Consider the following 13,104-nt stretch of genomic DNA (forward strand, 5'->3'; position numbering starts at 1 on the left):
GTGGACAACTATGCAAAATGGGACAAAGGAACAGCTAATGAAATTACAACGCAATACATTTAAGAGTGATCAAACATAACACCTAATCACCCTGTAGAACTCACTGCTACAAGATATCACTGAGACCACGCACTAGGATTCAATAGAGGATGGATAATAATGAGAGTGCCCACAGGGTCATTAGAGGCAAAATATCTACAAGGGGTATCAGCCCTCATGCTTCAAGGCATCAGCCAACCACAAATTGCTCGATCAACAGAGATTTAAATTCCTCACTGCCACTTTAGCTTCTTAGGTCCAAAATTTAGATCCTCAGAACCCCCACTTGGCTACTAGCTAGCCCAGTAGGCACCTAAATTCTGTTGGTGCCTTTGTTTCTGCCAGTAAAGTCCCCTAGGCATCAAAATTTCTGCTGGATGGCATACACAAAGCCACCTAAGTCTTGACAGCAATGAGCTGCTCAGTGCCTAGTGCACCTCTAAGCCTGGCCGGACTAGATGGACCATTGGTCTGATCTGGCTTGGTATTTCCTATATTGCTAAAACAGATCAACACTGGTGACTTGGCCAACTCTCTTTGAATGGCCAAGAGGACCAGGATTAAGAATCAATTGCTGAGGGTTAGAGTTCAGGTACATGGCATGATTGCCCATTCCACCTCTCAAATGTCCCTCCCCCCATTTTTTTCTCATACAGAATTTTCAGTAAGAAAAGTCAGTGCAAGTGAGCTCTTGAGGGGGCTTTGTGTGGCGGTGGTTTTGCTGAGAATCCGACCACAGGACTTGTGGGCCTATCAGTGAAGAGACCCATAACTTACTAATAATTGGTGGGATAACCTGTATTGTGTCTCACCTTATCTTTTCTTTTTCTCCTCCCTCAGGATATTTGTGCTGGGCATTGGATTTTTCACCCTGTGCTTCTTAATGACATCTTTGGGAGGCCAATTTTCAGCCAAAAGGCTGGGAGACTCTCCCTTCACCATCAGAACCGAAGGTAACTGAGATTTTAACTGTTTTGAAAACTATTTTAAAAGAGGGGAACTTGTGCTGGTTTTGGCTCCTTGTGACTAATATGGGAATAAATGCCTCTTCTGGGATAATGAGTACAGGGATGTGGTAGTGCACTAGTCAATGTCTGTCTGTTGCTGCTTCCTGCTGGAGTATGACAGACTTACCCATGTCTAATAGCTCCCTCTACCGGCTCACTGGGTAGAGGCCTGGGTTTCTGGAGCCGCAGATCTTGAATTGGTTGAAATGCCAAGTGTATGGGCTGCTTGACCTTTTCCATTCAGCTCTTTGTCATTACAAGCTCCATAAACAAGGAGGGCGGAGAGGGAGGAAATCAGATGGAGACTGACATTTTTGCAAAGCCTCCTTGAGAACATCACAAAGTGTATGGAGGGGGATGTAAACCATGAAGCTCTAGCAATGTTTGGTGCAAGGCATTGTGATGACACCTGGTGTATAGAGAACCTCGGTGATCTGAATGCAAGGGGCTAGATCGGAGGTGGGTGAACTATGGCCCTCGGGCCACATCCGGCCCACGGGACCGTCCTGCCCGGCCCTTGAGCTCCCGGCCGGGGAGGCTAGTCACCAGCCCCTCCCCAGCAGCCTCATCTTGCTGTGCCACTAGCAGTCTGGGTTGCTAGGCTGCAAGCACGTGTCAGGCAGTGCGGCTGTGAGAGCTACCAGATGTAGTATATTAAATTGCTCCCTGTAGCAATGTGCTACATATGGAGCACCAGGACTGGCAGCCGTAAGTAGTACACCGTAAGTACCACATTCCTATGGGGAGCAATTTAATACACTATACCGGCCCTCCATACAGTTTAGGAACCCTGATGTGGCCCTCAGGCCAAAAAGTTTGCTCACCCCTGGGCTAGATCCTCAGTTCATATATGCTGTTGTAGCTCCATTGACTGTGCCAGCTTACAGCACCGGAGGCTCTGGCTCAGGACTGTGGAAGGCTTTGTGGTTGTAGGCAGGTTTGGTCTTCAGGGAGTGCAAGTGTGGAAAGTGATGTTTTTGCCATTTTATTTTTTTTTTGTCTCAAAAGGAGATACTATGATGGGTAACTAGTGGATCAACTCTGTGTGTGTGTGTGTGTGTGTGTGTGTGTGTGTGTGTGTGTGTTAAATTTTAATACCCATAAAAGTACTCTATAGAGGATGGAGAGGGAATAGGTGAAGTGTGCTGATTCTAATGGAGAAGCTCATTGGGAGAAATATTGCACAAGGGCAGCTCCTAGGATTGAAGGGATGTAACCCATTCCCTTCTTTTCCTCAGCCCTGTGTATTCCTGACACATCCAATCTCTGGTTGCCTCCTGCCCTGATCCACACTCCACACCCCTACCCAGGCCATGTAGGGATCCTGCTCATCTGTTTGTGGGGTGAGTTCTTGTTGCCCCTGCTCACCTCCTATAATGGACTGGAATGTGGGAGGATGGAGAGAGAATTGGGTGCTGGATGGCACAGCTGATGGGGAGTTGAGGATGGTGCATGTCGTTAGTGCTGTGGCGTGTTGCTGGTGCTGCAGAGTTGTTAGTGCTGCTGTTCTTGGAGCTCCAGTGTTAGCTGCACCAGCAAAGCACGCAGTGTGTTGATTCAGCAGACCTTGGTGCTGTTCAGAAAGAAAGACCACAGGCTCGGATCGGTGACGAAGGTGCTCGGCCAGGTTTACTGTCCGCAAAAGCACAGTACTGGAGCCCTGTCCAGTAGCTCACAGGAACACTAACATGTGTATGCCCGTGACAAGGTAAAGGATCAGTCAGCAAACGGAATGCTGTCCCCTCAGCCGATGTATGCCCCTCCCGTGACTTCTCCTTTTATACATGGATACAAATAAATGACATATTATGCTCCATATGTTGTTTGTTATAACCTTGGTATCTTGTACCTGCTAGTTCAAACAAAACCTCCTCATCCATTATCCTGTCATCCCATCCCTATCTTATAAGGGGTTGGTGTGTTCCTGTATAATCTCATGGGAATTGGTTTATGTGGTTACTTGAGCACTCTGGGTGTTCTTGTACCATCCTCTCTGGTTAGATGCACTTACTTGGTTAGCCAATACCTGGTGTTACTCTACTGACAAGGCCTACTTTGCTTCATACTCTTAGTTTATGCCTAGTTCTCCAGCAAGGCCCAATGCATTAACTAGTGGGATGAGCATGTGGCAGGGGTACTATGTAGCCACACTCCAAAAGCTGCCACACTCCAGTAGCCTTGATCCACTAAAATCTATTGGTGACATCAGTGAGGGTTTTGCTACAGTAAAGAGTGTAGCAGTAGCTTCAGACAAGGGGACAGGTGGGCGGATAGTGCTACCCTATATGGTACATGTCGTCCTCCCCGTGAAAGGGCCAATCGGCATTTCCTAAGTAGAAATACCCCGCCCTCATGACCACTGATCAACTAATGGGAGTTTGTTCTGACAGTGTGCATGGAGTTGCCAGGTGTCCGGTTTTCGACCGGAATGCCTGGTCAAAAAGAGACCCTGGCAGCTCCAGTCGGCACTGCCAACCGGGCCGTTAAAAGTCCGGTCGCTGGTGCAGCGGGGGCCCGGGGCTAAGGCAGGCTCCCTACCTGGTGCTGGCTCTGTGCCGCCTCCTGAAGCCGCCGCCAGGTCCCTGGGGCCCGTAGGCATTGGGGTGGCCAGGGAGGCTCCACACACTGCCCCTGCCCCCAGCGCCAACTCTGCAGCTCTCTTTGGTGGGGCAGGGGGTGTTTGGTTTTGTGTGATTAGAAAGTTGGCAACCCTATGTGTGCGTTATATTTGAGTGTTGTCACTCAGTACTACTTGCTGAATGGAGTTTCTGCTGGACCTTTTTGAAGTCCATCACAGAGAATGCTCCAGCTTGCTCATTGAATTTAGCTCTGGATAAAAAAACAGATGCTTGTTTGTTTTTGTTCCAATTTACCTCTGGACTGTTAAGAAGTCACTGAGTCCAGTCCCCTGTGCTGAGTAAACCTCAGGACCAAGTAAATCTAGACCATCCCCGACAGACATTTTTGTCCAATCTGCTCTCAAAAACCTCCAACGATGGGGATTCCACAACCTCCCTTGGAAGCCTATTAAGTGCTTAGCTACCCTTATTGTAAGAGGTTTTCCTAATAGCCAACCTAAATCTCCCTTGCTGCAGATTAAGCCCATTACTACTACTTCATGTCCACTGATGGTAGGACAGCAATTGATCTCCGTCCTCTTTATAACATCCCTTAACATATTTGAAGACTGTTATCTGCTCCCCTTTGTCTCTTCTGAGTGACCCATTACTCATTAACAGCAATAACTACTCCTCGAGTAAGGTGACAATCATTTGAGTACCCACCTGATAGTAATTTTGAGAGAACTGAAATGGAGTTTTTTGGCTTGCCAGCTGCTCACCTGGAAGACTTTTGAACTCATTAGGAGCCTTTCAGGTGTGCTGCTAGGGAGCCATCATTTTGATTTCCCCCGATGGAAAAGTCATTCCTACACCCAATTCCTGACTAGTTGTATTGATTATTGCTGGTCCTTGCATAGTGCAGTTCCTGTCCTTCTAACAACATTGGATTTATCTATTAATTCATCTAAGCCAGGATTCAGTAAAATGCTCAAGCACATGTTGAAGTGCTATGTTGAACCAGGCCCCTAGCATCTGATCCGGAGAAGTGCTGAGTACCACTAATTCCCATTGACTTCAATGGGATTTTTGCCTGAGTGAGGAGTGCAGAGTAAGGTACCTGGTGATCCATGTTTGTTCATTAAAGTTCCTGATTTAATGGGCCCTTCAGAGATGCTCATTATTGATTTATAACTATTGTATTTCAATTGAGCAGCATCCCCAGCTCCAAATATGCTGGGGTCTGTGTTGCTTTATAAATAAAATGACTGTTGTGTGTGTTCAGGTTTGCCCATTACATGTCTGTTCAATAACAAGGGCTTGATCCTACAATCCTTAATCACATAAGTAATCCTTATTCACATATTCATTCGCTTGGGCCCCATCCTACAGACACATATGCATGTACATAACTCTTACTTTGTGGTCAAGGAGTAAATTTATGGATGTGCTTAGGCATTTGCAGTATTAGGACCACTGTAATTATCCATGTGAGTAAGGGGTGCAGGATCAGACCTCATGTTGGGGTGAAATTGTTGGGGTGAAATCCTGGCCCCATTGAAGTATGAGAGAAATCCCATTGACATTACTGAGGTCAGGATTTAACCCCAGGATTTAATTAAAATACAATACTTGCCATGGAAATCTAGGCTGAGATTTTTAAAAGCCTCCTAAGAGATTTGCATACCCAATTCCAGCAGGGTATCCATTTCCCCAAAGCAACTTTGAAAATCACAGCACTAAATTAAATCCTGGAGCATTATAGTAGGGCTTGAGACTGGACGCTTCCCCCTGGTAAAGATTGCTATTCCAGTCATGCACTGTGATCTGAGAGTCTGTGTGGGAGCTGCTGAAGGCAAAGGGGGTGCAAAGGGTGAAATGAAGTAGCTGGAGGAAGTGTCAGAAAATGCTTCAGACACACCTCAAAGCCTCCTCAGCTTCAGAGCCATCTGAACAGCAAATCAAACCTTAAACGAAGAGAGACATGAGGCAGAAGAAGGGAAGCAGAAAAATAGACCGTCGCAGTCCTCCAGTTAATTCTGTTCATCTTCTATAATGTCATCTTCTAGGCGGTTCTCGCCAAGAACCATGAGCTTGTTCCATGTGCCAATAATCAGTCTTCAGAGGGATTCTACTCTTGATGATCTGAAGCAGCAGCGACTTTGTTGCTTTTTTCTAGAAACACCTTCTGAAATGCAAGTTATTTTATCCTAATCCTCAGCTGTGGAATAAACATTGGGAGCATCCTTTTGTTTTGAAATCGTCACTGAGAGAATTGGTTCTGCAAACCAAAATCAGGATTAAAAAAAGAAAACAATCCACATTTTGCATATAGATGACACTTTGGGAACGATCCTAGACATGAGAGTCTTAATTTTTTCCCCTTGTAACTTAAAATGTTTGGGGTTTTTGTCCCTCCCACCCCCCGAGTCTATTTTTGTCTTTTGTTGTTCTACCATTGGGAAAAGCTGTCTCAGGGCAGAGTTTTTGACTTAAAACAAAAAATATCATTTAATGATCTGAGATAATTGCAAGAGCTCAAACTGTTGTTGATCGGGGTAGTCATTAGAATTCCATCTGCCTTCTCTGGCATCAGGACTTTGCCCCTTGCAGGTGCTGTCTCTTGTTTTCAATTGCAATGTATGATTAGCTAGTGGAACTCGCTGCTACAGGATGTTATCGGAGTTAAATAGTAAGTTTTAAAAAGTGATTAGATATGGATCAGAATATCATCTGTGTGACAGGGTCCCTGGGGTGCAACCGGGAACTGGTGTACTGCTGAGCCCTCTGTCCCACCGGCCTGGGCTCCCTCTCACCCTGTGATGCTGTGACAAGCTGCAAACCTCTGGCAGGTACTGCACTTATACAGACATCCAAAGGCAGGGACACATCCAACTGAGTTACATGGGTAAATGCTTCTCCCAGCGACTCATGAACTAACAATAGAGAGGCACCAGCCAATCCCCCTCCCCCACCCCTCAGCTTTGTACCCCTGGAGTATACCATCTTGCGCTGGTCAGAAGCCTGACCAGGGTAAATTTATTACCCAGTCCGCCCCGTCTCAATGTGGAGAGGACATGCACCAGCCTTTGTACCTGAGCTGAGATTTCCCAAGTACATCAGCCTAACTACACTGTTTTAAGTAAAGTATAAAACAGATTTATTAACTACAGAAAGATAGATTTTAAGTGATTATAAGTGGTAGGCATAAAAGATCAGAGAAAGTTACCAAAGAAAATAAAAGAAAAACACACAATCTAAATCTTATTATGTTAGGCAGTATTCAGATCAGCAGTTTTCTCAGCTCACTGGATGTTATAGTTCATAATGTACAGACTTCTTCCCTGAAGCCTTGAGCAGTCTCCTCAGATGAAATCTTCATCTTCTCAGCATTCTTGATGCTGCCAACATAGATGGGAGAGGAGAAAAGCCAAGACCTGCTACAACTCTTCCTTATTTTATACCCTCCATCCATGTGACTGGAAGACACTTGCTCAGATGCATCCTGGTGGGCTTTGCTGAGTCATAGTGATTGAGTAAATCCCTATTGTGTGGACTTGAGCATCTGTCATTGAATTGTAAATCCCTTGATTACAACTCCCCTGCTGATTTAATGGTTGTGGAGCATCCTCCTGGGCAGGGGTCCTTTGTATGTCACTAGCAAACTTACAGCATATTTCAGTAACAGCCATACAGCAAAACCTCATAACATTATACACACTAATGATACATATATTTGGACAGAACAGCAGGTTTCAGCAGATCATGACTTTTCATGTGATACTTTACATGGCATGCTTTGTATGAAATATCACAACCATATATGAACGATGAATATGGGGGTTACAGGGTGCCATTTTGAGGCACGGTGTGTCACAACCTTCAATTGCTCTAGCTAGGTTATAATTAAAAAGGCTTTTGATTCTCATACATCAGAGCATAAACTAATGACCGTCAACCGAGATCTCCCTAGAATTTAATACACACATCCCCCCACATTGCACATGGCTGTATGTCATTGCCTGAAGCAATAAGCATTGGCCAATGCCAGAGACACACTATTGCAATAGATTGATCAGAGGTAAGGCTACGATTTAGTCATGGGTATTTTTAATAAAAGTCATGGACAGGTCACGGACAATAAACAAAAATTCATGCTCTTGACCTGTCCATGACTTGTACTATAAATACCCCCTGACTAATCTTAGCTTGGGGGGGAGCACTGCTCTGGGGGGCCCCTGGGGGAGTCACTGCTGGGGGGCACTGCTGGGAGAGTCACTGCTGGGTGGGCCCCCGGGGGCCACTGGCGGGGTGGAGGGTGCTGCTGGAGGGGACATGGGGGGAGGCAGTGCTCTGGGGCTGTCCTCCCCTCCCCCCACCACCGCTGCTGCTGCTGCTCCTCCTCCTCCAGCCACCTCTGGGACTGCTGCTGGGGGCCGCTGAGCTGTGGCTGCTCCCGCCACCTCCAGAACCGCTGCTCAGGCAGTCCCTGGGGCTGCCCAAGCAGTGGCTGGCTGTGGGGCTGCCTGAGCAGCTGGCTGCAGAGCCAGTGTGACTGTCCCTGGAGCGGCCCTGGGTTCAGCCACGCTGGCCGCTACAGAAGTCACGGAGGTCGCGGAAAGTCATGGAGTCCATGCCTCTGTGACAGACATGGAGCCCTAATCATAGGACTGCTCTAATACGGTAGTTTTAGGGCATAGGCCCTCCTGGATCATCATCAACTCGAAGCCAGTAACCATGTCATATAATCCCATCCATAAATTTTATCAAGATCCATCTTAAAACTAGTTAGGTTGTATGCTCCTGTTCTAATAATATAGATGGAATAAATGGGCCTAAAGAATCAAAGGTGTTAATGTGTCTGTGTCGCTGTCCAACTTTAAACAGTTTTATACAAAGTTTGGACTACAGAAATGTATTAATTGAAATACACAAAAACCGAAGAGTTAAAACACGGCAAAAAATATTAAAACCAAACTTGAGTGAGTATGCAAACAAACTTAATCTAAACCTATCAGTCTCTTTCTTATTAAAGAGGGTGAATATTGGTTAACGTCTCTTCTTCTGTCAAACAGCCTTTCTTGGTGGAGAGGAAAGGATTAGTTCTATTTAAGTTTGAGTTGAGAATGAAACTTCCCTGCTTTTGACAAAACAGACACAGAAGGGAGAGAAGAAAGAGGATAGTAAAGATGGGGGAAATATGTCTTGATGTTCTGAGGATACAGGGCAGCTTGTCAGTCACAGATGGATGCTTGGGGCTGGCAGGTTGGTCACTAGAACTGTGCTCTGGACCCTGTCTTACCTCCCCAGGCAGGGACATCATCTGGTTAGTCAGGTCACTTTCCTTCACTGGTCCTACTCAGCCAAGCAGAGCTGGCTGGGCCATCTCATCTTGTTGTGCTGGTGCTGTGTAGTACAGTTGATTTCAGGACAGGGTGAAAAGCAGAGAGAGAGGGAGAGGACAAGAGGAAGTTAATGGGAAATGGAAGCAGACACACAAGTGAAGGGAAGTAAGACTGGGGTCCTTGTGTGGCAATGCTAATTAAGCATCCCCACTGGAGTATCAAGGTCTGGGTGTCCCAGTAAAAATCCTTCTGCTGCAGCTATGATGGTGGCAGAAGTTCACCCTTTCTCCCCCCAAGCCTTTCTTCAAGGGCCCCAAAAAGGGCAAGGTGGAATGGTCCATCCTCTCATTTTGCCCACAAATTAAGGCTAATTTCAGAAGCACCAATTCTACTCCATTGATTTCCAGTCCTCCTCTCCTCTTGTTTATCAGTCATAATCTTAACATAGTCTTGGAGTGATACCAGTAGAACCTCTGTTTTAAATCTTTGTCTCTCTCAAATTTTTTTATGACAGTAATCATAACCACTTGTGAATCTTCACCCACCTTCCACCAGTTAGGCTTACAATTAAAGTAGGCCTGATCAATTATTACAGAGCCTCCACTCCTGCGGGTAGGCTGCTCCAGAACATCACTCTTCTGATGATTTAAAAACCTTCTAATTTCCAGCCTTCACTTATTCATGGCCAGATCAAACCCATTTGTTCTTGTGCCAAAACTGTCCTTAACTGAAATGCTCTTCTTTCCACTGTTGGCCATCCTGATGTATTTATAGAGAGCAATCGCATCCGCTTTCATGTCTCTTTCTTATAGCCAAATTCAGGACAGCATCTTTATTGAGGAAAGCTCTTTCACACATGCTGAAGTCAATGGGATTTAAGCACATGCTTAAAGTTAATCATTGGCTTAAGTGCTTTCTTGAACTGGGGCCTTGAGCAGCAGCTTTCAAGCTGTGGTTCTTGGAGCACTTCTTGGGCTGCAGGGGGGAAGAGCAGGGTGGTGTCCTGTTGAGAGCCAGCCTGTCCGATAGTGCTGGCTCCTTCTCTTTGTGTCCAGCTGCTAAATTTCCTTAATTAAACTGCCTTCCATTTTCAAAAGTGTTCACTGGTTAGGGGTGACTCAGTATTTTGGTGCCCAGCCTGAGCCACCCAATGCCTGATTTTCTGACATGCTGAGCACCTGCGATTCCAAATCACTTCAGTTTGTGACTGCAAATATGTCCATCAATGGACTGCAGCCAGTGTTATGCATTCCCAGGTATTTGAAAATTAGAGACTGGGTGTCTCAAATTGGGGCTCCAAAAAACCAGAGGCACTCAACCTCAGGAGTTACTTTTGGAACTGTAGGCCACTAAGGGTGAGATTTTTCAAAAGCTCTTGGCATTGGCCAAACGCTAACCTCACTGAGGCCAAATGTAAAACTCTCACTGACTTCAGTGGAAGCAGAATTAGGCCATCTATGAATGCTTTTGAAAATCCCATCCTGAAAATTCATTGAGAGCCAATTTTTCAAAAATGCCCAGAAGCCACAACTGGGGAGGGGATTTCAAAAGAGCTCTGCCAGACTTTTGGCCAGACTTTCAGAACAGCTTAATACCCAGCACTTCCCATGGAGAAGAATGACAGCTGGTGGGTGCAGGACTCTTGAAAATCTGGCTCTACATATTTTCTGTAATCACGTTATAATCACTATAATCACAGTAGAAGCAGTTACTGTAGTTATGTCAGAAGTTGAGATGGTGGATCGGAAAAGAGATGATCTGCATGATGGCAAAAGGAGGGCTGGTATCCAGGAGATATGGTTCCCAGTAGGCAAATGTTTGAGTAACCTGCACTTTCTCTCCAAGGTGCTTGCTCCCCCTGCCTATATAAGAACCTCCCTGAAGACCACAGCATGGTCTTCATTAATGGGAACATGATGACATGCTGGATCTGCCAGATGAGTCTTTAGGTTTGGCACAGTTGTTGCTGTCTGTGGAGCAAACATGCCATTCAGCAGAAATTGGATACACAAAAGGAGTGCATCCCCACGGGACTGTCCCCAGATCTCTTCTCTCTTATTGAGACAGCTGTCTAAATTCACAGCATGGGGCCAGGTCTGGGGATGTCAGTATATGACGGGCTATTCAAACACTGTGTCCCTTTCCAGGCATCAGGAGGGGGAGGGATGCTACCTAAGCTTATAGTAAAATGCTCAGGTACATTGTGTCCTCAGCGGTTATTTAAGATTAGGGGTGTTGGTACTGATGTCTTGGCCAAATTCCAGCACAGGAAATTAGTCTGCATCTCTGAAATTCCCCATGCAGTTAGAATTTGGATACAGTGTCCTTATCACTTGCTGTCTTAATCTATTGTGTAGTTTTGCTGGGCACTGTTTAACAGTTGACATACTGCAGAACTAGTTGCGCTTCTGCGGTAGGTGAAGTGACTTCTACATAATAGATATCGTTTTTACAGCCAGTTAATAAAGTGTTTTAAGATCCATTAGGATGAGAGGCTAGCTATAAATATAAGATCCACATTAAGGATTATTAGCTCTTTTCAACACGCAGCTATTATAATTACTGTACAGCCGTTGATGTGGAGAGGTAATTAACCCTTTCATGCCTACAGCTGGGCTTCCTAACGCGCAAGGCATGAGTGCTGACAGGGCTCTCCTGAGCCACAGGGCATGAAGGGGTTAAATTTCTTTGAAGTTCAGCAAGATGAAAATGTGCTCATTCCACACTGCGATGTGAGAGTCCCCCTCCGAGAGACCTCTTGTCTATAACCTCCATCAGCCATATGCAGCACTGTCTTTGAAATGTATAAAAGAAGCTCCGAAGGGAGTTTGGCTCATTTCAGTGCTGGGTTGTGGCCAAGAGACAGAGTCACAGATTGCTGACACAGAAGGGCATCGGTTGGCTGGTAAAAGACTAATTTTTCTCTGCCTCTGACCTCACTGACTTAGATGGAAAGCTTCTTTATTTTCATTCCTTCCCCCAGTCACGTCCGGGAGCCTGGAACGTCAGCCCTGCTTGTCCAATTTTGAAACCAGAAGGAATCTGTCATCTTGGAGCTCAGAGAGCCCACCGAGGCTGGTCCCCGAGGCTTTCCTTTCAGACCACAAGGCTTCTTCTGACAGCTTGCTTGCCTCTGACTGATGGCTGCACTGGCGCTCCTGGGACGCGGCACTGGGGCTTCTATTTGAGGACTCCTTAGGACATAGGGCTGGATAGCAAAAGCCGTTCAGTGGATCCATTCTCTTTGTGAGCTCAGGACAGGTTGTAATGGCCCTGCAGGCAGAAGCCTTCTACCCACAGAACTGGGCAGCCAGCTTCCCTGTCCCTGCCTCAAGCTGCCCCCTGAAGGGACCAGCACTAGGGATGTGACAGAAGTTCACTCTCCATCACCAAGTAAATCTTTGGTCTCTCTATGGAGACTGCCCCGGAGGAAGCCATGTTCAGTGATGTCCATCTCTGTCCAGTGCCCAGTCAGATACCACCAGCCTGACTTCACACAGGGTGTGGAGCGACCAACCGATGGTAGCAATGTTCAGTCACCGCTGTTTGGGGCTGGCTTCCACCTTGTACCCTAATGGCAAAGTGCTCCTTTCTCTGCTCCTATGTTCCTTTCTCTGATCATGTGAGCTCTCCCATTTCCCTGCCCCCAGCAGATCCTAAGCCCTGTAATTGTTAGCTCCCAGGGGCTGAAATTTACAATAGGGTTGTTGCCGCTGCTGCTGTCAGCCCCTACAGCTGCTCTTTCAGCTCCCATAGAAGCCGATGTCAGTGTGGTGGAAACAGGCTCCATGTAGTCGCGGCTCAAACTCTTGTGAATTTCAATGTCCCATGTCTTTCTCAACAGCACTTAGAGTGCAAGATCCTACCCTTACTGTTTGGGGACCATACTGCTGGGCTGTACCACCCACCCTGTGTGTGTTAAAGCCACCCTATTGGCTGGCACCAGGCGAGATAGCTTAAGGTAGTTGGGGGAGGTAAAGGGGGGCACTGTGAGGTGCTGACTGTGGATCGTTTAAGAGGGAGAAAAGCGTGTGCTCTTGAATGACAGCATAGTGTCAAGATCCTTGGGGTGGGTGGTCGGTGTGTCTGGGGGGTCTGACCACACCCCTTACCTGGCAGGCCCATGTCCCACCAGGCTGTTACATGATGTAGGGC

The 13,104-nt window shown here is 46.5% G+C and overlaps 1 protein-coding gene across 1 annotated transcript in view; it reads left to right on the top strand.

Annotated features, from left to right (window-relative positions):
- The window catches only part of MGAT5B (alpha-1,6-mannosylglycoprotein 6-beta-N-acetylglucosaminyltransferase B), a 171,923-nt gene that overhangs the window by 11,572 nt on the left and 147,247 nt on the right, over window positions 1-13,104 (top strand). Inside the window, exon 2 of the mRNA XM_038372302.2 lies at window positions 880-992. Coding sequence (XP_038228230.1) covers window positions 880-992 — 113 coding nt within the window. The remainder of the gene's footprint in view (window positions 1-879; window positions 993-13,104) is intronic.

The sequence above is a fragment of the Dermochelys coriacea genome, chromosome 14, assembly GCF_009764565.3.
Source record: "Dermochelys coriacea isolate rDerCor1 chromosome 14, rDerCor1.pri.v4, whole genome shotgun sequence".
In the NCBI taxonomy this organism is placed as follows: domain Eukaryota; kingdom Metazoa; phylum Chordata; order Testudines; family Dermochelyidae; genus Dermochelys; species Dermochelys coriacea.